We start from the raw sequence: 27,051 nt of genomic DNA on the forward strand, positions 1-27,051 counted from the left end.
TCTGTATTATGTAGTAATAAGCATTGTGTATAAGTTTCATAACATTTGGTTGAGGCAAACTAAAGTTAGAAAACGGAAACAAAAAATTTGTACTTGATCTTAGTTTCGTGGTAATGAATATTGTGTATAGGTTTCATAATATTTGGTTGGGCAAACTTAAGTAACAGAATTGAAAATAAAAATTTTGCAATCTTTCAATTTATAAAGGGGCATAACTCAATAATGGTTAAAGTGACACTACCCAAATTAAACTTGATCTGTGTTTTATCAGTGGAAGTCAAAATTAAACATTGCATTGTATAAAGCATTGATTGTAGTTGATTCAACTATAATCAAGGACAAAGGAAGATAACTCCAATTTTAAAAATTACTTGATATTTAGAAGAAAATAAAAGTTTTGCAATTTTTCCATTTATAAAGGGGCATAACTCAAGAACGGTAAAAGTGACGCCACCCAATTTCAAATTTGTTCTGTATTATGTGGTAATAAGCATTGTGTATACGTTTCATAACATTTGGTTGAGGCAAACTAAAGTTAGAGAACAGAAACGAAAAATTCATCAATTTTTATGTTTATAAAGGGGCATAACTCAAGAACGGTAAAAGTGACGCCACCCAATTTCGAATTTGATCTGTATTATGTGGTAATAAGCATTGTGTATAAGTTTCATAACATTTGTTTGAGGCAAACTAAAGTTACAGAGCGGAAACGAAAAATTCAGCAATTTTTCCATTTGTACAGGGCATAACTCTAGAACGGTTATAGTGACGCCACCAAAATTCAAACTTGATCTGTGTTTTGTGGTAATAAGCATTGTGTATAAGTTTCATAACATTTGGTTGAGGCAAACTAAAGTTAGAGAACAGAAACCAACTTTGGGACCTACGTACCGACGTACGTACAGACGGACAAGGGTATAACTTAATGCCCCCTCCGCTACGGCGGGGGCATAAAAACTATTTGGCAGGAATATGCATTGCATTAGAATCAATAAGTGTCTTCATTAAACTTTAAATATTAAATTGTTTTTCACCTGAATACATGCAGTAACCTTATCAAATTCTATATTTATAGCTGATAAAAATTTCTAAAAATATCTAACCTTGAATTAGTTTTACAAGAAGGTAACCTGATCAAAAACAAGGAAGTAGAATACCTGTGTAGCACTAAACAATGGCGTTTTCACAATCCATTAGAAAAGGACAAATTCCTGTAAGTTGTGGATTATGTGAAACTGATAGACCTATTAAATGGAAGTGTTTAGATTGTGACCTTTTATTGTGTAATCATTGTAAGGAGAAGGTACATTTAAGAGTAAAAACTGCAAAGGATCACAGAATAATCAATATCAAAGACATTGGATTATATAAAGAAGAACTAGAATTTGCAAACATTCCCTGTCAGGACCATGCTGGACAATATACCTGTCTTTATTGTAAGACATGTGACACTCTAGTTTGTCCATCCTGTGTGTCAAAAGTTCACAAGAAACATGATCTAACAGAAATTCAGGAAGGATATGATATGAAAATAGACAAGTTGAAAAAAGGACAAAGTAAAATTCAAAGGGAGAGGAAAGCAATTGTTTCTAAAAAAGAACAGCTTCACCAACTTTTATCAACGGAAAATTCTAAATACAGCCAGGTAAAGCAAGATGTTCTAAAGCATGAACAATCTGTCAAAGCAGCTGTTGAAAAGTATTTTAAAGAACTCAGAGATAAATTGGATCAGAATCACAACTCTGTTTCTAACACAATCAAATCTGACTTAAATGCAGTCTCAGTTATTCTAAAACAAGCTGACAATAAAAACAATGAAGTCCAGGAATTCATTCAAATATGCAATGTCTCCAAGTTCTTTACAGAAGTAAACAATTTAGAAAAATCTTTTGACATCAAAATGCCCCAACCAAGGTCAAGTTATGTATCTATACCACACTTTGTTCCAGGGGAGATCACTCAGGTTAATATTGGGGTGTTGGAATATGATGAAAATCCATCTCTTCAACCCCATATTAATCTGGAAATAAATAAACAATATCAAACTGAACTTGAGACTGTAACATTTGTATGCTCCTCTATTGATCAGTCTTTCTGGATAAGTTCTGGTATTTTTGGTTTAGTTCAAAAAGTGAAACCTGATGGAACCAAACTGAAGATACTATCCAAGTATAATATCAAGGTCTATGGTATGGATGTTACTCAATCAAACAATCTACTTATATCTACAAGAGGATCAAGACTAAAACAAATCAGTAGTCATACAGGTACAGTAACAGACTCAGTATATGATGTGTCACCATTGGAACCTACAGCAGTCTTTACCACCAGTGACAATAAAGTTCTAGTAGGAGGTGGTAATAAAGAAAGAAGAGTTGTAATACTAATGAATCAAAATGGAGACCATGAGAGAGTGTATGAACATGATCAACATAAACAACCTATATTTATCAATCCCTTCAGAATAACCAGTACCAGTAATGGGAATATTCATGTGGTGGATAGAGTAAGTGATGACAGATCTAGAGTAGTAGTGTTAGGACAGGGTGGTGATATAATCAATATATATACAGGACATACAGAGGTCAACAAGGACAGACCGTTCAGACCATCAGACATAGTGACAACACCTAGAGACAATGTTATTGTAGCTGATCTGGATACTGATACACTTCATATCCTGAACCATGCTGGCCTATTGATGACATATTATAAAACAAGTGACATAAACATAATGGCACCATCTTCTCTTACATTCTCTCCAACAGGACAACTCTACATAGGATGTAGTAGACCAGTAAGTAGTAGAACCAAGGAGGCCAAGTTATATGATGTGTCCATATCAGGATGTTAAAACATCCATATTTTTATGCTTTATGGTAAACCAGAGTAAATTATATGTTTGCTGACAGCAACTTGTGTGATTTTTAATTAGCTATAATAATTTTATATAATTATTTTTGTCAGGCATTAGATTCAGGACTAGAAAACATAATTTTAAATAGTAAAAACTCAATTTAAATCATCAATGCAGGGGTTCAGATTTTCTTTAGGCAATGGAAGGTCCAGGAACTTTGATTAAAAAGACGGAAAGGTCCTTCTTTATTCTTAGAAGATCCAATTTTAATTGAAAATTAATTTAATAAAAACAGATAATACTTACCCTTCCAAAGCACTCATCACGTCTTACTACATTTTGTAAATCAACTGAATTTTTTTCTGAACTTCTAAAATAAATTCAGTCAGAAAAAGGCTTCCCCTTTTTCCCCAACACTATATGCTGTGTTAAATAACACCTTGTACCGTTTTATTTGTTTGAGTTTCAAATGCTGCTTAAGAACACACTGGCCTAACTTTTTGTGAGATAACTGCTGAATTTTTTTTTAAGAACTTGGAGTCAGTTTCTTTTAACCACTGTTTTTGGCAAGATAGACGCTGGAAAGTAGTTTCACGATTTTTTATGGGGTCAAGTTTTAAGTTTTTTGTCCAACAAACCAGGGCACCTTCCCTTTCACTGTGTGTGGGATAAACCAGTTGCCTCATCGAAATCCAGCCAAGGATGATTAACCTTCCATTAGGCCATTTGGGGCAAACATTTATGTTCTTGCTTTTCACTTTCATACTTTTGGTTTTTAGTCAGATCCTGTCTTTCTGGCTGCATTTCATCAATTACCCCTGCTGTATCACCCGTTTCATTAGGTTTTCTTTTGGAAGAGGTCACCCAAAAACCAAAAAATTTTGTACCGTTTACTAGTAAAGTTTGAATAATATATTCTTGAGTTTCCCGGTATCTTGTACAACAACGAGTCATTTGACTGCACATCAAATCAATTGTGAAGAATTTAAGCAACCACATAAGTTTCCTTTCAATAAAGTTACATATTTTTTAGATTATTTTTATACTAGATATTTATATTTTTTGTTTAAAAATGCTTTTGTTATATTCTTAACCTGCAAAATATGAAAGTCTGTTGGGTATAGCTAACTACCGGTGGGAAGGTCCCAACCCAAAAATGGAAGGTCAGGGACCTCGGATCACCCCTAAATTGAACTTCTGTCTAAGGTCTGAGATGTGTTCCACTATTTTATACTCCTGTTCTACCTTAATACAAGACAGAGAAAAGCCACATTTTCTGAACTGATTTAACGTTACACCATATTTGTAATAGCATAATATTGCAACTCATATTTTTGCTAATAATTCACAATATAATTTTGATTATCTGAATAACATTTCTTACTTTGTGTGTATCTATTTATTGCTATATTTTTTTTTATCATAGAATTCTATACATTGAATCAATAATTTGTTTGATTCATGATAATTATAAATGTACATGGATTATCTTTGCTTGTATCTTAGCTAATACCATTAAAATAGACAGTTTGTTAAGAGTTAGTTACCCTTATCTAGCACTGATTAAATAATTATATCATGTCTGATGATTTTAGCTTTTTTTCTAGTTATAATTAGCAACAAACAGTGTGGTCATATTGTGGTATACATATTTTATATCATGAATAATATTGTACTTGTTTTCTTGAATACAAAAAATAGTTGGTGTGTGATTAGGTTTAACTGCACTTTCTATAGAATTGATCAGTGTCATGACATCAAATGAATTGGTGGGAAAACACTTGTAAACCACTAACCTGTACTGGTTATTATTGCATGTTCTTTTATGTATGTTTTGTGAATCTACTTAAAGAGGATGAGGGCTGAGAATTAAAAACGGCTCTAAAGAGCCTGTGTTGCTCAACTAAGTCTATGTGCATCTTCAACAATGAACACTCTCCAACAATTAGTAAACTTGAATTAAATTCATGATTAAAATCTCTTTGCTCTAGATCTATAGTGTTGATACTTTTTTCTGTTTACAGTTTCAATCCATCAACTATAGTTTTTGCCAAAAACACAGAAAAAGGGTAAAAATCCTCATTTAAGCCTTAAAACCACAACAGACAATGGACACCAAGTGAAGGCAAAAGCTCAAACTGAGATAAAAGCTAGTTTAACCCAGCCACATTTTCATGTGCCTGTAAAGTCAGGAACCTAATCTGAAGTTTTCTTATGTCACATCTAAATATTTTTCTTTATTATTTGGAAAATTGGGTAATAATGACAGATCTTTGGTTGTTTCTGATAAATTTATTCACTTGACATATTGTATTGACACCTATCTATTGTTAAGACTGTATGTTGCCCTCTAGATGTCTTTTGGTTATTTTTTTATCCTGTTTCATTGATGTATACCCAACATCTATAATGATTATTCAACCATTTGAGAGTAATTGACATCATATACTTGAAATAACAAAAGTTCACATGATTGAATTTATGTTGAAGGTCTGTAATGTGAAGGTTTTACAACAAGTATCACATACACTTAACATTATCACTGATCCATGTAAATAAGGTCAAGGTCAGATGAACCATGCCAGACAACATGTACACCATGCAATAATTCCATACACCAAATATAGCTGACCTATTAGTATCTGAAAAAAGATACAACCATGCAAAATTAACATTGACTTATGAACCTTGAAAATGAGGTCAAAGTAAGATGAACTATCCCAGATAGACATGTACACCTTACAATCATTCCATATACTAACTAGAGCTGTCCGCATAGTGGCAGTAATACCCCCTGTGTATGCATTTTAGTTGCTGCTGTGAAATTCAGTATTGAGATCAGACAAGGTTTTAATATCATAGGGGTCAGAGTGACCTGATTTTGGTATATGACACACCTCAGCCCATGATGCAACTGCATACTAAGTTATAAAGTTCTATGATACAAAAGTTATGTGCAGGACACAAATCAGACAAGTTTTTACTATCATAGGGGTCAAAGGTCAGAGTCAAGGCAAGGGTAACCTGTCTTTGATATATGACTGACCCAAAGCCCATGATGCAACGGTTCAAAAGATATGCCCAGGACACAAATTTGACAATGTATTACTATCATACGTGTCAAAGGTTAAAGTCAAGGGAGACTAGGTCGAGGTCATGTGAAGCCTATCTGACAAACATGAAGATCTTGCAAGGATCCTAAATACTAAATATACCGGTAGTTACTCATAAAGTCATAAGTATTTCACATGTGACAGACAGAAACTTCATAACATAAGGTATCTGCATACAAGGTATGAAGCATCCAGATCTTCGACCTTCTGAAATATAAAGCTTAATACAAATAGTTTAAGCTGATGCTGCCGTCGTCAGATTGTAATCCCTATGTCTATGATATGTAAAATCACAGGCGAGACAAAATGTACCTTGCTATTTTTGTGAATGACCATTGTGAGCAAGGCTTAAACACCTTCCATAGTAGTGACAGTCAAAGGTGATAGGGACTGTGACTGTCTAATAAGAACACTTCCCTAATTGGCCCTCCTAAAAAGGGGTAAAATGTGATTGAAACATTCACAGCAAAAAAGCTTCATGAATTCAGAAAATATTGATAGCAGTTTGCTAATTGTCCAGTGGCAAATATTTCATGCATAATCAGAACGATATAATACAACCAGGCGGCCATAGTACAAACTAGATACAGAAAAACCCCATTGCACACAGTTTTCAAATATTTATATATAAATTATATAAGCACCTGATGAAATAAATATCAATTACAATATATACATTTGGTTTGTTTCTATCAGAAGTTTCTGATAAATTTCATTTTTTGTTTAGCTATAGGAACTAAATAAATCTGTATGATCCAAACTTAAAGTAAAAGGTGAAATGTTAACGTAGATCCAGTGCAAATATTGTATGCTCAGAAAATTAAACTCTGTAATTACACATCCCCATAAATCAATGAACAATCACATTACATAAAACAAGAGTGCACACGCTGAAATGTCTCGCCTTCTTTACTAACCATTGATTTTATGTTGATAGTCCTAAATACAAAGCTTTACTACAAGTAACACATAAACTTAACATGATCCAAGAAAATGAGTTCAAGGTCAGATAAACCAAACGAGAAATACATGTACACCTTACAATCATTCAATAAACCAAACATAGTTGACCTATTGCTTATTGTTTCTAAGAAACAGTCTTAAACAAGGAAACTTAACATTGACCAATGAACCATGAAAATGAGGTCAAAGTCAGATGAACCATGCTAGGCAGGCATGTACAGCTAACAATTCTTCCATACAGACATGTACACCTTACAATCAATTTTGGCATTAAATATAGTTGACCTATTGCTTATAGTATCTAAGAAACAAATTTAACCATGAAAACTTAACATTGACCAATGAACCATGAAAATGAGGTCAAGGTCAGATAATACCTGCCAGACAGACATATACACCTTACAATCCTTCCATACATCAAATATAGTTGATCTATTGCTTATAGAAAAACAGACCAAAACACAACAAGAGTGCACGCGCTGAAATGTCTCGCCTTCTTTACTAATCATTGATATTATGTTGATAGTCCTAAATATAAAGCTTTATTACAACTGTCACATAAACTTAACATTAACCAAGTAAACTAAACATTGACCAATGAACCATGAAATTGAGGTCAAGGTCTGATGAACCATGCTAGACAGGCATGTACAGCTAACAATTCTTCCATACAACAAATATAGTTGACCTATTGCTTATAGTTTAAGAAAAACAGACCAAAACACAAAAACTTAACACTGAGCAATGAACCTTGAAAATGAGGTCAAGGTCAAATAAAACCTGCATGACTGCCAAATAGATCATAAAATATTTCCATACCCCAAATATAGTTGAACTATTGCATAAAGTATTAGAAAAAAAGACCAAAACTCAAAAAACTTAACTTTGACCACTGAACCATGAAAATGAGGTCAAGGTCGGATGACACCTGCAAGCTAGACATGTACACCTTACAATCATTCCATACACCAAATATAGTAGACCTATGGCATACAGTATAAGAAAAACAGACCAAAACACCAAAACTTAACTATAACCACTGAACCATGAAAATGAGGTCAAGGTCAGATGACACCTGCCAGTTGGACATGTACACCTTACAGTCCTTCCATACACCGAATATACTAGACCTATTGCTTATAGTATCTGAGATATGGACTTGACCACTAAAACTTAACCTTGTTCACTGATCCATGAAATGAGGTTGAGGTCAAGTGAAAACTGTCTGACGGGCATGAGGACCTTGCAAGGTACGCACATACCAAATATAGTTGAACTATTGCATATAGTATTAGAAAAAAAGACCAAAACTCAAAAACTTAACTTTGACCACTGAACCATGAAAATGAGGTCAAGGTCGGATGACACCTGCCCGCTAGACATGTACACCTTACAATCATTCCATTCACCAAATATAGTAGACCTATGGCATACAGTATAAGAAAAACAGACCAATACACAAAAACTTAACTATAACCACTGAACCATGAAAATGAGGTCAAGGTCAGATGACACCTGCCAGTTGGACATGTACACCTTACAGTCCTTCCATACACCGAATATACTAGACCTATTGCTCATAGTATCTGAGATATGGACTTGACCACCAAAACTTAACCTTGTTCACTGATCCATGAAATGAGGTTGAGGTCAAGTGAAAACTGTCTGACGGGCATGAGGACCTTGCAAGGTACGCACATACGAAATATAGTTGAACTATTGCATATAGTATTAGAAAAAAAGACCAAAACTCAAAAACTTAACTTTGACCACTGAACCATGAAAATGAGGTCAAGGTCGGATGACACCTGCCCGCTAGACATGTACACCTTACAATCATTCCATACACCAAATATAGTAGACCTATGGCATACAGTATAAGAAAAACAGACCAATACACAAAAACTTAACTATAACCACTGAACCATGAAAATGAGGTCAAGGTCAGATGACACCTGCCAGTTGGACATGTACACCTTACAGTCCTTCCATACACCGAATATACTAGACCTATTGCTCATAGTATCTGAGATATGGACTTGACCACTAAAACTTAACCTTGTTCACTGATCCATGAAATGAGGTTGAGGTCAAGTGAAAACTGTCTGACGGGCATGAGGACCTTGCAAGGTACGCACATACGAAATATAGTTGAACTATTGCATATAGTATTAGAAAAAAAGACCAAAACTCAAAAACTTAACTTTGACCACTGAACCATGAAAATGAGGTCAAGGTCGGATGACACCTGCCCGCTAGACATGTACACCTTACAATCATTCCATACACCAAATATAGTAGACCTATGGCATACAGTATAAGAAAAACAGACCAATACACAAAAACTTAACTATAACCACTGAACCATGAAAATGAGGTCAAGGTCAGATGACACCTGCCAGTTGGACATGTACACCTTACAGTCCTTCCATACACCGAATATACTAGACCTATTGCTCATAGTATCTGAGATATGGACTTGACCACTAAAACTTATCCTTGTTCACTGATCCATGAAATGAGGTTGAGGTCAAGTGAAAACTGTCTCACGGGCATGAGGACCTTGCAAGGTACGCACATACGAAATATAGTTGAACTATTGCATATAGTATTAGAAAAAAAGACCAAAACTCAAAAACTTAACTTTGACCACTGAACCATGAAAATGAGGTCAAGGTCGGATGACACCTGCCCGCTAGACATGTACACCTTACAATCATTCCATTCACCAAATATAGTAGACCTATGGCATACAGTATAAGAAAAACAGACCAATACACAAAAACTTAACTATAACCACTGAACCATGAAAATGAGGTCAAGGTCAGATGACACCTGCCAGTTGGACATGTACACCTTACAGTCCTTCCATACACCGAATATACTAGACCTATTGCTCATAGTATCTGAGATATGGACTTGACCACCAAAACTTAACCTTGTTCACTGATCCATGAAATGAGGTTGAGGTCAAGTGAAAACTGTCTGACGGGCATGAGGACCTTGCAAGGTACGCACATACGAAATATAGTTGAACTATTGCATATAGTATTAGAAAAAAAGACCAAAACTCAAAAACTTAACTTTGACCACTGAACCATGAAAATGAGGTCAAGGTCGGATGACACCTGCCCGCTAGACATGTACACCTTACAATCATTCCATACACCAAATATAGTAGACCTATGGCATACAGTATAAGAAAAACAGACCAATACACAAAAACTTAACTATAACCACTGAACCATGAAAATGAGGTCAAGGTCAGATGACACCTGCCAGTTGGACATGTACACCTTACAGTCCTTCCACACACCGAATATACTAGACCTATTGCTCATAGTATCTGAGATATGGACTTGACCACTAAAACTTAACCTTGTTCACTGATCCATGAAATGAGGTCGAGGTCATGTGAAAACTGTCCGACGGGCATGAAGACCTTGCAAGGTACGCACATACCAAATATAGTTATCCTATTACTTATAATAAGAGACAATCTAACATTACAAAAAATCTTAACTTTTTTTTCAAGTAGTCACTGAACCATGAAAATGAGGTCAAGGACATTGGACATGTGACTGACAGAAACTTCGTAACATGAGGCATCCATATACAAAGTATGAAGCATCCAGACCTTCCACCTTCTAAAATATAAAGCTTTTAAGAAGTTAGCTAACGCCGCCGCCGCCGGATCACTATCCCTATGTCGAGCTTTCTTCGACAAAAGTCGCAGGCTCGACAAAAACTTAACACTGAGAAATGAACCGTGAAAATGAGGTCATGGTCAAATAAAACCTGTGAGACTGACATGTACATCATAAAATATTTCCATACACCATTTATAGTTGACCTATTGCATATAGTATTAGAAAAAAAGACCAAAACTCAAAAACTTAACTTTGACTACTGAACCATGAAAATGAGGTCAAGGTCAGATGACACCTACCAGTTGGACATGTACACCTTACAATCATTCCATATACCAAATATAGTAGACCTACTGCTTATAGTACCTGATATATGGACTTGACCACGAAAACTTAACCTTGTTCACTGATCCATGAAATGAGGTTGAGGTCAAATGAAAATTGTCTGACGGGCATGAAGACCTTGCAAGGTACGCACATACTAAATATAGTTATCCTATTACTCATAATAAGAAAGAAATTAACATTACAAAAAATGTTGACTTTTTTTTCAAGTACCGGTAGTCACTGAACCATGAAAATGAGATCAAGGACAATGGACATATGACAGACGGAAACTTCTTAACATAAGGCATCTATATACAAAGTATGAAGCATCCAGGTCTTCTAGCTTCTAAAATATAAAGCTTTTAAGAAGTTAGCTAACGCCGCCGCCGGATCACTATCCCTATGTCGAGCTTTCTGCGACAAAAGTCGCAGGCTGGACAAAAATGGATGTCTAAAAATAAGAATATGTGTACTTAAGGTAGTGGACTGGTTTGGTCTTAGCAAATCACATTTTAAATCAAGTTTGACATTTCTTTCTGTACTTTAAGTTCAAAGGATAAATATTTTATCTCCCATTCCATGGTACTATTTTCAAAAAAGTTTTCTCTCAAACATTTATTTATTTACATTACTTAGTTTCTTATTGTATAACTGACTTAAATACACAAAACTGTCTTCTTTCACAAATTCTTAAAGCATCCGTTTTACAGTGAAATTTAAATGTCAGTATTGCCTTATTAGACTTTACAATATATTTGCCAGGGATCTTACTAATGGGAGATAATTCATGCAAAGTTGCCAACTCACATGATATTCGCGCGTAATACATGCTTTTTCAATGGTTTACATGCGAGGATTTTGTCACATGGTGTGTACACGCTTTTCGCCACTTTACACGCCATTACACGCTTTTTCATTGTTTTGATTTTTTGGCCATTAGTGAGATTGCGATTCACGGGTGTTTTCATTAATAAACGATAAATACCGAGAATTTCGAAGTAATTGTTGAGTCGCCATTGTTTATTTACGATATGGACGAACAACAAAAGCCCTTCATTTCAGGTAAGTTTGTAAGTAGGTTTTAAGATTTTGTTACTTCTTTCTCTCAAATTCACTTTGGGGTAATGTCCAGCAGAAAGAGGTCACTTTCTGAACCTGTACTGTCGTCTAAAGAGCCGAGTGCTAAGCGAAAACAATACGTGTGTACGTACCAAAAAAGTTGGGAGTCTGTGTTAAAATGAATCAAAAGAAAGTGATCAAGGGCCGAACAATGCATTGTGTACCCTATGTTACTCTCATATTTATATTGGATCATCTGCACATATTATCAATTATTTGCAATCATAACAACATGTGTGAGAGGATGTAACTATTTGATAAAGCATTCAATGGTATTCAAATTATAAAATATTTTTCTTTTTCAGTTTCAAATCTAGCCAACAGATTTCCACAGGCCAAAGGGGATGGAAACATCACAGAACTGTTGGATCAGTTATCAGAGTACCAGCTGTTTTCTGATGAGCTACCCAGTTTTGACCAGACAATAGCAACATATATAATTTGTGGGGAGCAATGGCAGACATAGATGACATTTTTAATGGCAAAAAAACGTTATGACATTCTTACAAAGCTTGCTATTTAAGCGTTAAAGCTATTTTAGTTTTGCCAAATAACAGTTCTGACTGTGAGAGAGCATTTTCAATTATAAAGAAATTTACACTGAATTCAGATCAGAACTCAATGATATATTGTGTGCCTTGTTATCATGTAAATGTAACCAAACTGGCAGTTATTTTGAATATTTGCCTAGTAGTGTTGTTTTGAAAGTAGCAAAAACAGGCCACTGTTGAATGCCATAAAAGTTTACAGTAGAAAATTGTTTTTTTTTTATAAACAAATTTGTATAATGTTCATATTAAAAAGTCTGCATCTATATCACTCGTTTTCACATGTTTTTTGACATGTCATGTCATGTCTTGACATGATTTTTCATAGTCAGAGGTTGGCAAGTATGAATTCATGTATATTCAAAAGCAGGACTAGAATTTTTATATACCCTATGATTGAGAGATTTCGTGAAATTAGAACAGTCTCAAGTCTCAAGTTATATACTAACCTTAGACTCCATTCCACCAAGTCCTACTCTGGATTTTAAACCAAATGTAACTTTAGTCCTATCATCTGGGCTATAGGTGTGGAGCAGTCTGGAACCAATCTGTCCTGGTGGTCCAGTGTATATACCATTGACATCAGTCATCAGGACCATTAGATCAGCTCGGACTTCTCTGGCTAGTCTAGCAGACAAACTGTCATTATCTTTCAGACTAATCACCTGCAGCAATGAATAAATACCATTTCAATTGTTGTTTGTTAATGCTAGGATTGCAGTTGCATTGAACAATTTGCTTGATTTATATAATATCCATTACCAGAAAGTCTTTAACTATACCCTTATTTCAGACATTATTTGATGTTTTATAGGCAAACTTGATCCCTGTATCCTTGAACTAACAAAGCCATTGTGCCTACTTGACATTTTTATGCATCCATCTGTATTCTTATATATACTATTCAACACTAGCAACAGAACTATGTTGATTTTTTTCATGTATCAGATTTAATGCAATGAGGAAATTATCCCAATAGGAGATATTCATCCCTTTGCTCATTATGTATTGACCAACAAATGAACAATTAATATAACATCTAAAACAAAATAGTTTGACAAAATCATATTTATTGGAAACATGCATACGGTTAGATATCCCTTTTTATACTATACTGGATTCTGCTCATACCCAATTAAGCATGGATTAAAGACAATAGTTTTAGTTTTTTAGTATGATTGTATTTTAGTTATAATTTTTGAATAGAGTAGACATCGTTTTTATTAATTGCACTTATATTTTTGCAAGTTTATTTTAATCGTTAATTTTCAATACATTATGTTGAAATAAAGTTACATTTTCGTCTGCTAAATTTAGTTAAAGATAATAGTATTTTCCAAAAAGTTTCTTACAGTGTAGAAAGTTAATCATTAATCTTAACAGGATTCCTAAATTTTATGACACCTTTAGTGGGTCAGTCTAGTCATTTAGAGTTCAAATAAAAGTGGTCAGCAATGCAGCTGTGGTGATTTAATTACTTTGTTTGATAATCTCTGGGAATCAGGTTAAATTAGTGTGAAATTTTATGTCTAATGTTGCAGTTCAAAAACAATGTTGTGAAATTGTAATACGAAATGATTGTAAATATTGTAAATATTCGATTAAAACGTAGTTATTAGCAAACATTCGAGTTAGTTATATGTTATGGATATAATGATGCTATTGGTATAACATTGTTGTCGAACTCCAAATCCCAAACCGTCGAACTTTATATGAAATTTATTCCACTGCACAATTCAAATTTTCTCAGTAACAAAGCATACTCTTCTTTCAACTATTTAAAATTTATTTAAAACAATTATTGCCCTTTAAGATACGAAGAAATAAAATTGGTCTTGCATATCTTGAATATGTATTTGCAGTTCATTATGCTGAAAGCATTTATCCAAATTCCTTACACATCTTTAACTTTAAATGACATACAACAATTTTTAATTTCAGAAGTTTAACTGTCAACAATATCTAATTTCAGGAGTGTGAATAAAAAGAAAACATAGAGTTATCTCCCATTAAAGTTGATGTAAGACATACATCTGTAAAATCTTATTTAAATGACAGAAATTAACTGAAAAGTTTTGTATAAAATGATTTCAATTCATTTAAAACCAGTCCAGTCCACATTATTTAAATTTCAAATATGACTGATTGATTTATAATTCCTAACTTTAAGTCCAGCTTCAATTATTTCATTCCTTTTCAGGAAGAGAACAAATTAACAATTAATACTGAGTTAAAGAATACTGATTATATATCCCGGGCAACAGCCTCAGAAACAATAACTGGTTACTCACCCCTTTAAGATCCTTATCAGGGGCTGGTGGCGGTGCCACAGCGTCATTTGTGTTTAGAATAGGTATGATTTTTAGTCGACACAACTCATTCAATGTTCCACACAGATTTTTACAGCTTTCAGGGTCATCAATGTCTGGCTTTGTAATTAGCACCTTCAGAATATTAAAAAAATATAGTTATTGGTATTCCTTGTTGAATGTCTTAATGTGACATTTTGATGAAGAAAAGCAATACAAGAGGTACTTAAATTCATAACACAAGAATTAATAGAGATTTCACAGCATCAGAATGTTGCCTTCTTTTAGATTCTAAATCACCTATTAGTAATTAAGGATGTATATACTGTTTAAAAATAATAAAGCAGACAAGGACAATAACTGAGAAATAGAAACGACAATGAGTTAGAATGCATTTGAAAACTTTTAATATCTTTAACGTTTCCTTACGTTCATTTAGAAATTTCAATACAATTTGCCTTGCACGAAACAAGGGTGGATTTTGATTTGGAGTGGCAGGTTCTGTTCTTAATGTATATACAAGAGAGCATCAAAATAGTGTTTTTCTTTAATTTTGATATTGCGATTTTCACCATTTTCTGTATACAAAGGGGATATGAAAAGAGTTCCCACAAAAAATTGGCCTTTCACCAAAACTAAATTCATAGTTTACCCCACTAAATGTTTATGTGCCTTTTCAAAGTTATGAGCTTTGTCAACATTTTTCTTAACTTATTTCTTAATGTGTTTTGTCTTTTATAGGGAAATAGGTGTTGAAGGTAGATGAGTCTCTGCTAAATTCATTCACATCTTAAAACTCTTATAGACAATTTAGAGCTTGACATAATGTATGCACTTGCCTATTGTTGAAGACCCTATACTGACCTAGATGTCTATTGACATTTTTGTATTGACAGGTTGCTGCTTCATTCACCCTTATCTTCCTCCATTCACTTGAATTTCCTATTTAAAATTACCTGTGCAGCCTTGACTCCATACTGCATAAACATGGCTTCATATAGAGACATTAAACCACTCTGTCCAACTGCTGCACAAGCTCTTGGGGCAATAAATAAACCATGCTACAAAAACAAAATAAAAATAGATATTTTGATATTTAAGTCTTAGATACATGATTTTTTTTTTAGTTGTTATTGGCTTTGAAATAGCTATCAGTATCTGCAAGTACTCTCAGATCTGTACCTAGTGTCTTTTTTATTGTGAGGATGTACAAATTCCCTGCCATGACCGGTTTGTGCTTTTGTTAGTTGTTTTTCTGCTTTGTATCGATCTGATGATTTAAGGCCTTTTCAACTGATTTTTATAGTTTGTTCTTATGCTGTACTGTTACACCACTGTCCCAGGTTAGGGGAGGTTTGCCGCCTTCAGACATGTTTAACCCTGCCACATTCTGTTTGTGCCTATCCCAAGTCAGGAGCCTATAATTCAGTGGTTGTTGTTTGTTGCTGTATATAATTTTTTCTGAGGGTATTTCTATGTCCCCTGCAACACATCCTGAGGTAAATAAACATGGCTACAATAAGGATCATCATATCACTAAATCTATATAGCTTTATAGGAATAATGATAAATCATGCTATTAAGAAAAATAAACAACAAATCCTATAACTCTATTTAGAAGCTTTAGGAGCAAAACTGAAACATGCCTCATACAGGAAAATTTGTTCACAGTCTCCTAATTGTATAGCGTTTTTTGTCTGTTGATTTGAGTGTATGTCTATTACTGATGTTTTTTTTTCAAACGGTCACATTAGTTACTGTCAGTTGACATGTATATCTAACTTTTACTTTGAATAATATTTGTGTTACATTAATTTTGTCTTGAAGGGTGTCTCATATGCTTACTTTAAATTATAATTGTGTCACATGAGTTGTTTTTATTCATTTCCTTTCGAATCCTTACTTCAAGTTAAACATAAAAATAAGGAGATGAGGTACGATTGCCAATGAGACAACTATCAACCAAGTTCAAATAAAGTGGATGTAAGCAATTATAAGCAACTGTACAGCCTTCAACAATGAGAAAAACCCATACCATAAAGTTTGCCTCATGCTCAACTATTTTTGTCACCTTTTTTTGTTTGTTGATGTGAGAGTCTGTCTTATGCTCAACTGATTTTGCATGTTACAACTTACAAGTTCACCTTACTTTTGTCAGCAGCTTAGCTGGATGTGCGAGTCTGTCTCATACTCAACAGTTTCTCTCAGTTATAAGCTCACCTTTTTTTCTGCTGATGTGAATATCTGTCCTACGCTCAACTGTTCTTGTCTGTTACAAGCTCACCTGTTTTTTGTCAGCTGATGTGAGTCTGTCTCATTGTTTGCTGCTGTGAGTCTTTTTCGTGCTCACCTAATTTTAATTTGCTGATGTTAGATGCTATGTCATATTCCACTGTTTTGTCTATGAGATTTATCTCATGCTATCCTTATTTTGTTCAGAGATGTGAGTGCCTGGCTCATACTCACCTTTTTTTTGTCAGCTGATGTGAGAGTTGTCTCATGCTCACCTTATTTTTGTTTGCTGATGTGAGAGTCTGTCTCATGCTATCCTTATTTTGTCAGCAGATGTAAGCGTCTGTCTCATGCTCACCTTATTTTTGTCAGCTAATGTGCGAGTTGTCTCATGCTCACCTTATTTTTGTTTGCTGATGTGATTGTTTGTCTCATGCTATCCTTATTTTTGTCAGTTGATGCGTGCCTTGTCTCATGCTCACCTTATTTTTTCTGCTGATGTGGGTGTCTGTCTCATGCTTACCTTATTTTTGTCTGCTGATGTGAGAGTCTGGCTCATGCTCACCTTGTTTTTGTCAGCTGATGTGAGAGTTGTCTCATGCTTACCTTATTTTTTTTTGCTGATGTGAGCGTCTGTCTCATGCTATCCTCATTTTTTTCAGCTGATGTGAGTGTCTGTCACGCTCACCTTATTTTTGTCAGATGGTGCAAGTGTCTGTCTAATGCTCACCTTAATTTTGTCTGCTGATGTGAGTGTCTCTCATGCTTACCTTAATCTTGTCCGCTGATGTGAGTCTGGCTCATGCTCACCTTGTTTTTGTCTGCTGATGTGAGAGTTGTCTCATGCTCACCTTATTTTTGTCTGCTGATGCGAGATTTGTCTCATTTTCACTTTATTTTTGTCTGCTGATGCGAGTTTTGTCTCATGCTCACCTTATTTTTGTCAGCTGATGTGAGAGTCTGTCTCATGCTCATGGACATGATGATTTCCTGTTGTAGTTTCTGTTTACCAAAAGCTATAGCACCACTTGTTACCATCATCATCTCCTTCCCTTGATTCTGTAACTCAGCAACCTTTACACAAAAACATATCAAAGTTTTCACTGCAGGTTTATACCTTCACATCAGTCTCATGGTACAAAATGAGGCATTTACTGAATAAAATTGTCACTATAAAAGATTACAGGGTTGTGGTTGCTTATGCAGAAACTGTGAATATATGTTCAGTGGAAAACTTTAGGGACTAATAATATGTAATTCCATCCCTTGGAAAAATGTAAAAATTGGCACTACACTAATTTTCTTTGAGGGTATGTACAGCTAAGCCAGGGGGGCCAGGAGGATTTTGAAAATAAATAACTCAGCCTTGATAATAACAAAAATGAATGGTTTGTTCTGTGGTAGTTTGAAAATAAATAACCTGACCTACAATGTATTGAAAATAAATAACTGGGCAGGTCTTTAAAGCCATTTTATAAATGCTATTCTAAAGTATGAAATGGCACCAGATTCCTACAAAATTCATCTTTTTTCATATTTTTTTTCGGGAAAAACTTTCCAAATCTTTTATAACGCAATGTATAAATATTAATGTACTTGAAATGTCTGAAAATGGGTTACATTTAACTAGAGGTATATCAACTCAGGAACATTTACCTCACTTTCATAAGAGGGCTGTTCACCCTCTGACATACAGCCCCTGTATTTCATATTCCATTTTTCTCATTTAATTTTGTTTTCAGTGTTATTTGTCTATAATGTTTGTCGTTTTGTGTTTTATCTGTTCCAGGGTTTGTCTTTTGTTCATTGATTGCCCTTCTTTATTTTCTTAGTGTTGCATTCCATTTGAAATTTAGTAATTTTTTTAAACTTGAGTTTAAATTTTATTTAAGGACTTTTTGTCTAATTTTACAAACTACATGAATTTCAAATTGTATCTCAGTTAGGAACTACATCAAGTTGTAATTGAAATGTGTTATAAAAACTTGCTTGACATAGTTATATCAATGATAATCAGCCCCTCTTAACCTTATTTGAGAACAAAAAAACATAATTGACAGGTATATAAAAAAGATTTTCTGCAAGCCAAAACACTAAAAAAACTAAAAAAAAAGCAGCCACATACTTAAGTTTCTGAATTACACTGAATTACACTTGTTGCTTTATCCTACATATTGGTCTTTTGATGTTGTCCCTAAAAACTAAAAGTCTTACACTGAATCTATATATTTTGCTTTGAGACCAACATATTGTCTTCTTGTGGCCTTCAGCGGCCCCCAAAACCTTCGCCAAATATGTTTGACATTACTTTTAAAAGAGGCTTAGTTACAGCCCCACTTTAATACCTTGTACATATGCAATATATGCAGTTTGGAATTCAGAAGATTCACTTCCACAGGATGATGATTAATTCTGATTAAATGGTACATACTGATTTGACTATACACTTATTATCTATTTAGGAATAAAAAAAAAATTAAAAATTGTGTTTTCAAATGTTATAAATATAATTGTGAAAATAAATAATCAGTCCCTTGTTTTAATGAAAATGAAAAATCATGCTTCAACAGTGCAGAAAATAGATAATCTCTTCTTCTAGTTCACAAAAATAAATAACCGATCCAAAACAAATCCTCCTGGCCCCCACCAGAATATCAAATGGTCGTCCCCTATTATAAAATACATGTATGAAATTGATTTTACATAGCAAAATTAAAGTCATTTTTCAATATTTAGTAATATATTCAATTGGAACAATAATATAGTGTTAGGTTAGGCCATTACTATAATGCATCAACCTTTCATTATATTTTATTTTTTTTAAGAGATTGGTGATAAACATTTTGGTCACTTTTGTTTTTATGGTTATCTTGATAACATCTTCCTTAATCTATGCTATAGCCAATCTTTTCTTTTTTCCAAAGATAAAAAAACCCAAAAAACTTGGCTATAAAAACACATAAATCTACAGAGCCATTTACATATAATATAAGTGTTTTGTTTTTTTTAAATTTCAAGATAACATCAAACACTTTCTACAATACCTGTTCTATTATGCAGGCCAAGCGTCCCAAAGACAGTCCACATTCATCTTCTCTAGTGATCACAGCACTGCCTAATTTAATTATTACTCTCTTAGCTTCTAGTAGATCTGCTCGTGTAGACAAATTTAATCCACTGTAAAACTGTTTAGGAAACACACTAATACTTGGGTAAGATTTCTGGCTGTAAAGTTGAATTGGTTTGTTCGAGACTGAACTAAGGTGTCTGTGAGAATTTCTGTGATATGATAATAGAGCTGGCCAGGAGCTTTGTTGATAACAATGGCATAATGAATTATGTGGCCATAGTTTAAGTAGTCTTGTATTTGCCTGAGCCATCTTTACACTGAAATAATCATAATAATAAAATACAACTGTCAATTCATTGATTTATAGTTTTAATAACATGAATGATCATTAATATGAATTAAAGGAGATGATGAGTGAGCATGAATGAGGCAATGCAATTACTGAAAACAACACAAATAGTTAAACTAGAGGCTCTCAAGAGCCTGTGTCACTCACCTGATTCTACTTTGGTTTTGGAAATCATGTAAAAATATATTAAAATCATAACAGATACCCTAATAATGATTGAGGCCACATTTGGTTTAATATTGGCCCCGTAATTTACCGTAATCAAAAGCAGAAGACTTTTGTACAGTTTACAGAAATTAAAAATAAATAAATTGAAATTGTAGAAAATGACTTTATGAGGACAATAACCATCAAGATGTCAATTGACAATATTCCTCATGTTCACTTATGTGTAGATCTTCTTTTCTTGATATTTTTGCAGTTTACAGTAGATCTCAATCTTTAAAGATACATGAATTGAGGTCTTCATCAGCACCTTATTAGGAACATTCATGCCATGCTTGGTTTCATTCCATTCAGTGGATCTCTAAAAGAAGACATTTGTATATATTGTCCATAGGGTTTTATGTTAAACAAAGTCCCCCGCTGGCGGCCATCTTGGATGATGGATCAGCTTCAAAGTAACAACACTGGTCAGCACCTCACAAGGAACATTCATGCCATGTTTGGTTTCATTCTATTCAGTGGTTTTCGAAAAGAAGACATTTGTATGTATTGTCCATAGGGTCCTTTGTTAAATGAAGTCCCCTGCTGGCCGCCATCTTGGATGATGGATCAGCTACAAAGTAACAACACTTGGTCAGCACCTCATAAGGAACATTCATGCCATGTTTGGTTTTATTCCATTCAGTGGTTCTTTAGAAGAAGTTCAAAATGTAAAAAGTTAACGACAATGATGACGAAGACGGACGCCAAGTGATGAAAAAAGCTCACTTGGCCCTTCGGGCCAGGTGAGCTAAAGAACAGTTTAAACAGGCAGTGAGGTGCCTATACAATGTTAAAGTAAGCTTTAAATTAATCAAGAAGAAATATAACTATTTGTTTATGAATCAAAACGCAAGCTGGACATTTTATCAATGAATATTAAAGTTTATTAATCGTTTCCATCATTTTAATTTCTAAGAGTTAGCAATATTAATGGAATCAGTTGTCTAAGGATTTTGATTGCCTACCCCATGACATCCTTCTGCTAAAACTAAAATCCTATTGTGTCTCCACCTTATCTCTTAAACTTTTGTAAAGTTATCTAACTAATAGAAAATAGTGTGTTAAACAGTGGCGGATCAAGATGGGGGGGGGGGGTTCCAGGGGCTGGAAACCCCCCCTTTTTTTTGACAATCAATGCATGAGGGTAGTAATGCCCTTTATTGTCAGGCATCAAATGGTCATTTTAGGCTACCGTTAGCTTCAAATTGGTTAAAAATTTACCGTGATTCGTCAAAATATCCTTATCGTGATTTGTCAGAGGTCTCAAATAATTATTGTTACCGTTATTTTTGGAAAAATTTAACGTGATTCGTCAAAATCAGTCGATTTTTTTATCGTCTAAAATAAAGTGTACATTTTATCGTCATGCACCAAAAATTACCGTTAATGTCATTTGGCAAGAATTTTTACTGTTAATTGTCATTAGGGTACCCCCATTACGACTATCATGCATTTGAATTGGGACATATAGTTGGAAATCAGCCCACCCCCCTTTTATCCTGGGATAGGACCCCCCCCCCCCCACCCCTTTTATAAATGGCTGGATCCGCCCCTGTTAAAGTAGGTTATAATATAGTGTTTATGGTTTGTTATGTTTATAGGTAGCACGGTAGTATTTGCATTCCAGAATTTAGGTTGCTCTTTTGTGTACCCTACTTAAGTCAATGTATCTGAACATTATGATTGGACCAAAAATACAGTATCAACTGAACATACTTTCCCAAACTGAGGGATGAATCAGGTGTAGAAAAATATGAAATAATTTTACATACAGATGAAAATGAATTTTTGAGATTTTTTTAAATTTTGTATTCACTGCACGATAAAAGACCTAAAGGCACTAGTGGCCTTAGGTTCTTAAAGATAGCAAAAAAAGTAAACGGTCATGATACCTATTCAAATTCATTTCTGAATAGTAAAATGAAAGTACTTCAGTTAACTGTGAATGTAGATTTTTTAGCAGTGTTAGAAAGTGGTGAAAATTCTAAAAAGACTATCATTATCCCTTACCTTATGGGCCAGGAAATACTACCGTGCCACCTATAACGATATACATACACGAAATTTCTCAGTATTCTGATGTTAACTGGTCTAGACCAGTATCGGTAGGGAAGTACTGGCATAAGGCAAATACTATCGTTTTCCCTCTAGACAAGAATACGACCAGGTTTAATCCAATTCTATGCATACTTGGGACACTTGCGAGGGTAAAATAATGAACTGACAATCCAGTCATGCTTTAGTGATTTCCTATCTAATCAACCAAATTTTTCCAACAAAAGGGGGGCCCGGGCCCCCCAAGGCCCCCCCCCCCCCCTGGATCCGCCTATTGAAAAATTTAAAACTCAATAAAACGAAAGAAAGAGAGGGGATCCATGTCATCAGTCGATGACCCAAGAGCGGCAATGGCACCAGGATGTATATACATGTATATATTTTTTATGTCTCTGGGTGCACATATATATGACCTGGGACATAATGTCTTTGGTGGTGGATCCAGGATAAGGATTAGAGGGCGTACACCCCCTTTTGATCTTCCGAGTTTTTCCAAGTAAATCTCATGTTTCTCACGATTTATATGATTTTTTTAGCATAAAATCGCCCAAATAAATTTTCACCTCCCACCGCTCGGCAGTATCTATTAGGCTTTCTGGAATAACGCCCCCTTTCAAATCCGCCCTGATATTGGCTATACTGTATAAGAATACTTTTCCAGATGTGACTCCTATGAATTTTTCCCTATAGAAACGTATTCCACTTCTGTGCTAGGACATTACGAGAAAAAAAAATCCCGTCATGATTTTTTGTCTGTGACAATTCTAAGAAATTATTTTACTAAAAGTGCTAGTTTGGTCAACTTACATTTAAATTAACTAGATATCATTGAGATGGGAGCCATCTCTGTGGGCCCCGCTGTGAATAATGTGTGGTAAAAAAATTGTATCTTTATCATTGGACATGGGGTTGTCAACTGAAACCAAAGTTTTTGACCTTGACCTTTGACCTAGGAAGTTGTACATACATTATGACACACCCTCTGGTGTTGGTTAATATACATGTCAAGTATAAACTTTGAAATCATAACGGTTCTCAAGATATAGAGCGGACACGATCTTTACCATAGGACATGGGGTTGTCAACTAAAACCAAAGTTTTTGACATTGACCTCTGACCTAGGAAGTTGTACATACATTATGACACACCCTCTGGTGTTGGTTGATATACATGTCAAGTATAAACTTTGAAATCATAACGATTCTCTAGATATAGAGCGGACACAATTTGTTACGGACAGACGGACAGACGGATAGACGGACGGACAGACAAACGGACAGACTGATCACTATAGGGCGTCCATCATTCGACAGGGCCCTAAATAAAGTTTATCGAGTATTTGAGAATGTTAACACTTACTCATCTTCTATAGAAATATATCGAACTAAAATATGAACAAGTTTAAATTGAAAACAACGTTCAAACCTATGATTGCGTTGGATAAAAACCGCAATTTTTATACGTGTGCATGCAAAACAACTTACTACATCTCTTAGTATATAACGCCAAGAAATATGTCAAATGGAGTCCAGTTACTAGTAGTCGCAAAATCATGACTGTAATTGCATTTTGCAAGCTCTAAAAACATAAGTCTCCAAGAAAACTGTTAGATCTATTACAAACTTTGTCGCAAATTAGATGAAACTATTTACCATTTCATTCTTACATGGGGAAAAGATAAAGACTATCAGGACTCTCAACTACTTGTAATAAAAGTCTTTAGTGAAGACAGTCAAATTAGAACAAGATGATACCAGAATCAATCAGCTTATGGGGTAATAACACGGGATCCAAAGTTGTGTAGGAGCCCGGAGCCATTTTATCTTGAGCCCGGATCCAACCGACGGAGCTAGGAGCCTATAATTGGAGCCTTGAGTCATATTTGTGGAGCCGGTGTCATATCAGTTGAGCGGAGAGCCCTAAAACATTGCCCATGGAAACTGGAGCCCATAATGTGGAGCATTGAGCCCAACGATAACATTAGGATTGAGCCCGGCGACCAAAGATTATCTTTTGAAATTGAAAATTTGATTTATTATATCGGTACAGTTAAGATACCAGGAGAAATGAAAGCAATGTAACTCTCCGCAACCTTAAATTTGGGTGTTTCGAATGCATGATAATTGATATGGTAACGGTAAATTGATCAAAATAGTAAAAGCTGGAGAAAATCAAATATAAGATAGATACCGAATTAATATTGGCGCGCTTGGTCGATGTGTAAGCTTGTTAATATAAATCTCAATAAGTTTTCCTACTCCCGTTAAGTTTTATAAACTGTGTGTTTAAAACTTCCTATTGGTAGTGGGGTAATAAACGGAATAGCACATCCTAAACTTCACGGTGATGTTAATTACCGAGCCCGGAAATTTAGATACGATCCGTGAAAACTTACCAATCCTTTAAATAAACTTATTCTAAAAGGTTACCAATTCAACACGGTAAGATCTTTGAATATTGTTTTTATTGGTACGAATATTGATTTTTTTATCAGTAAATTAAAACCATACTAAATATTATTGTTATACACTTTTAACGCTACCACAATCTGTCGATACCTATATTTTGGCATTGCACAAGGTCTGTTTTCTCTGACTGTTAATGACGTCTTTACACTAAATGCATTGGATGTGAGATGTGTACTGATTGATATTTTAGTCTTAGAGACATGATTTGTTTATTAGTTGTTATTTACTCTCAGATCTGTACTTTGTGTCTATTTTGTTGTTAGGGATGTATAAATATCCTGCCACGTCTGGTCTGTGTTTTTGTTAGATGTTTTTCTGCTTTGTACCGATCTGATGAGTTCAGCCCTTTTCAACTGATTTTAACAAATTTGTTCTTATGTTGTGCTGTTACACCAATGTCCAAGGTTAGGGGAGGAATGGGCGCTCTGTTTAAAGGTTTAGTTAGCTTTTGAGGTGAATGACGACATTTTTGTGCTTTGCTACGTTATAGAATATTATCATAAAAGATGGGATGTGAACGTCACTTATTTTTATATAAATAATGTGGATTTATAATTATTCGTGGGATACCAATTTTCTTGGATTTCATGGATATACGTGAACAACGAATTTAAACGATCAACGACGTGCAAATTTTCTACAAGTTTATATATATGGTAAAACCATGCAATCAAATATCCACGAAACTGCAATTTTTCCTTAATCCACAGTACATACATAGGTCACCGTAAGGCCTTTAAGAATGAGCATTACATTTCTTTTAGACAGGATATTGTTCACTACATACTAATTTTTATCTTTAAAAGACTAACACTCCAGTAAGTAATTGGAATTCGTCGCAAACATTGCAAGAGGTAGAAATTATAAGTTGACATTCTCTGTTATTTCTGGAAACACGCGTGTGTATCGTACCCTCCGTCCCTTCTATATTTTTATACGACCGCAAAAAAATTTGCGGTCGTATATTCGTATGACGTTGGTGTCGTCGTCGTCGTCGTCGTCCGAAGACACATTGGTTTTCGCACTCTAACTTTAGTTTAATGAATGGATCTCTATGAAATTTTACCATAAGGTTCAATACCACAAATGGAAGGTTAGGATTGATTTTGGGGGTTGTGGTACCAACAGTTAAGGAATTAAGGGCCAAAAAGGGGCCAAAAAGGGGTAATTGCCTCAAAATTTTATGAATTAGGGGCCAAAAAAAGGGGCAAAAAACAAGCATTTTTCTAGTTTCATGACAATAACTTGTGTGTAAGTGTATGGATCTTTCTGAAATTGTACTACAAGGTTCCATATCACAAAGGAAAAGCTGGAATTGAGTTTGGGGGTAATTGTCCAAAACGTTTAGGAATAAAGGGTCAAAAAGGGTAAAAAAATAAGCAATTTTCTAGTTTCCAGAAAATAACTTGTGTTCAAGTGTATGGATCTCTCTAAAATTGTACTGCAAGGTATCATACCACAAAAGAAAGGCTGGGATTGCATTTGGGGGTAATTGCCTCAAAATTTTAGAAAAAAGGGGCCAAAAAAGGGGCAAAAAACAAACATTTTTCTAGTTTCAGGACAATAACTTGTGTGTTAGTGTATGGATCGTTATGAAATTGTACTACAAGGTTCCATATCACAAAGGGAAAGCTGGGATTGAGTTTGGAGGTAATTGCCCTAAACGTTAAGGAATTTGGGGCCAAAAAGAGGCAAAAAATAAGCAATTTTCTAGTTTCCAGAAAATAACTTGTGTTCAAGTGTATGGATCTCTCTAAAATTGTACTGCAAGGTATCATACCACA

The 27,051-nt window shown here is 34.6% G+C and overlaps 2 protein-coding genes and 1 long non-coding RNA gene across 5 annotated transcripts in view; 1 reads left to right on the forward strand and 2 right to left on the reverse strand.

Annotated features, from left to right (window-relative positions):
* Positions 1-20,501, reverse strand: part of LOC127735860 (delta-1-pyrroline-5-carboxylate synthase-like) — a 39,537-nt gene extending 19,036 nt beyond the window's left edge. Inside the window, exons 1-5 of the mRNA XM_052246262.1 lie at positions 20,163-20,501; positions 18,052-18,192; positions 15,843-15,947; positions 14,869-15,021; positions 13,027-13,242 (exon numbers count right to left, since the gene is read on the reverse strand). Of these exons, the coding sequence (XP_052102222.1) occupies positions 13,027-13,242; positions 14,869-15,021; positions 15,843-15,947; positions 18,052-18,192; positions 20,163-20,498 (951 nt within the window). The 5' untranslated portion in view covers positions 20,499-20,501. The remainder of the gene's footprint in view (positions 1-13,026; positions 13,243-14,868; positions 15,022-15,842; positions 15,948-18,051; positions 18,193-20,162) is intronic.
* LOC127735861 (uncharacterized) lies at positions 1,110-4,849 on the forward strand. The gene has a single exon (XM_052246263.1). It carries the CDS (start codon positions 1,175-1,177, stop codon positions 2,852-2,854), a length of 1,680 nt encoding a protein of 559 aa, XP_052102223.1. The 5' UTR covers positions 1,110-1,174; the 3' UTR covers positions 2,855-4,849.
* Positions 7,398-11,128, reverse strand: LOC127735862 (uncharacterized). Of its 3 annotated transcripts, none has more exons than XR_007998609.1 (4): positions 10,376-11,128; positions 9,622-9,935; positions 9,182-9,328; positions 7,398-8,888 (listed from the first exon to the last, which is right to left on the reverse strand). It is a non-coding gene; the product is annotated as an uncharacterized LOC127735862 (long non-coding RNA). The 3 variants fall into 3 exon arrangements; XR_007998608.1 differs by having other exon boundaries at positions 7,398-8,008; positions 8,302-9,328; XR_007998607.1 differs by having other exon boundaries at positions 7,398-9,328.
* Positions 20,502-27,051: the final 6,550 nt, after the last annotated feature.

This window comes from Mytilus californianus, unplaced genomic scaffold, assembly GCF_021869535.1.
Source record: "Mytilus californianus isolate M0D057914Y unplaced genomic scaffold, xbMytCali1.0.p SCAF_3, whole genome shotgun sequence".
NCBI lineage: Eukaryota > Metazoa > Mollusca > Bivalvia > Mytilida > Mytilidae > Mytilus > Mytilus californianus.

Coding starts and splice junctions, on each gene's coding strand:
- LOC127735861 (XM_052246263.1), top strand. CDS start 1,175: ATGGCGTTTTCACAATCCATTAGAAAAGGACAAATTCCTGTAAGTTGT.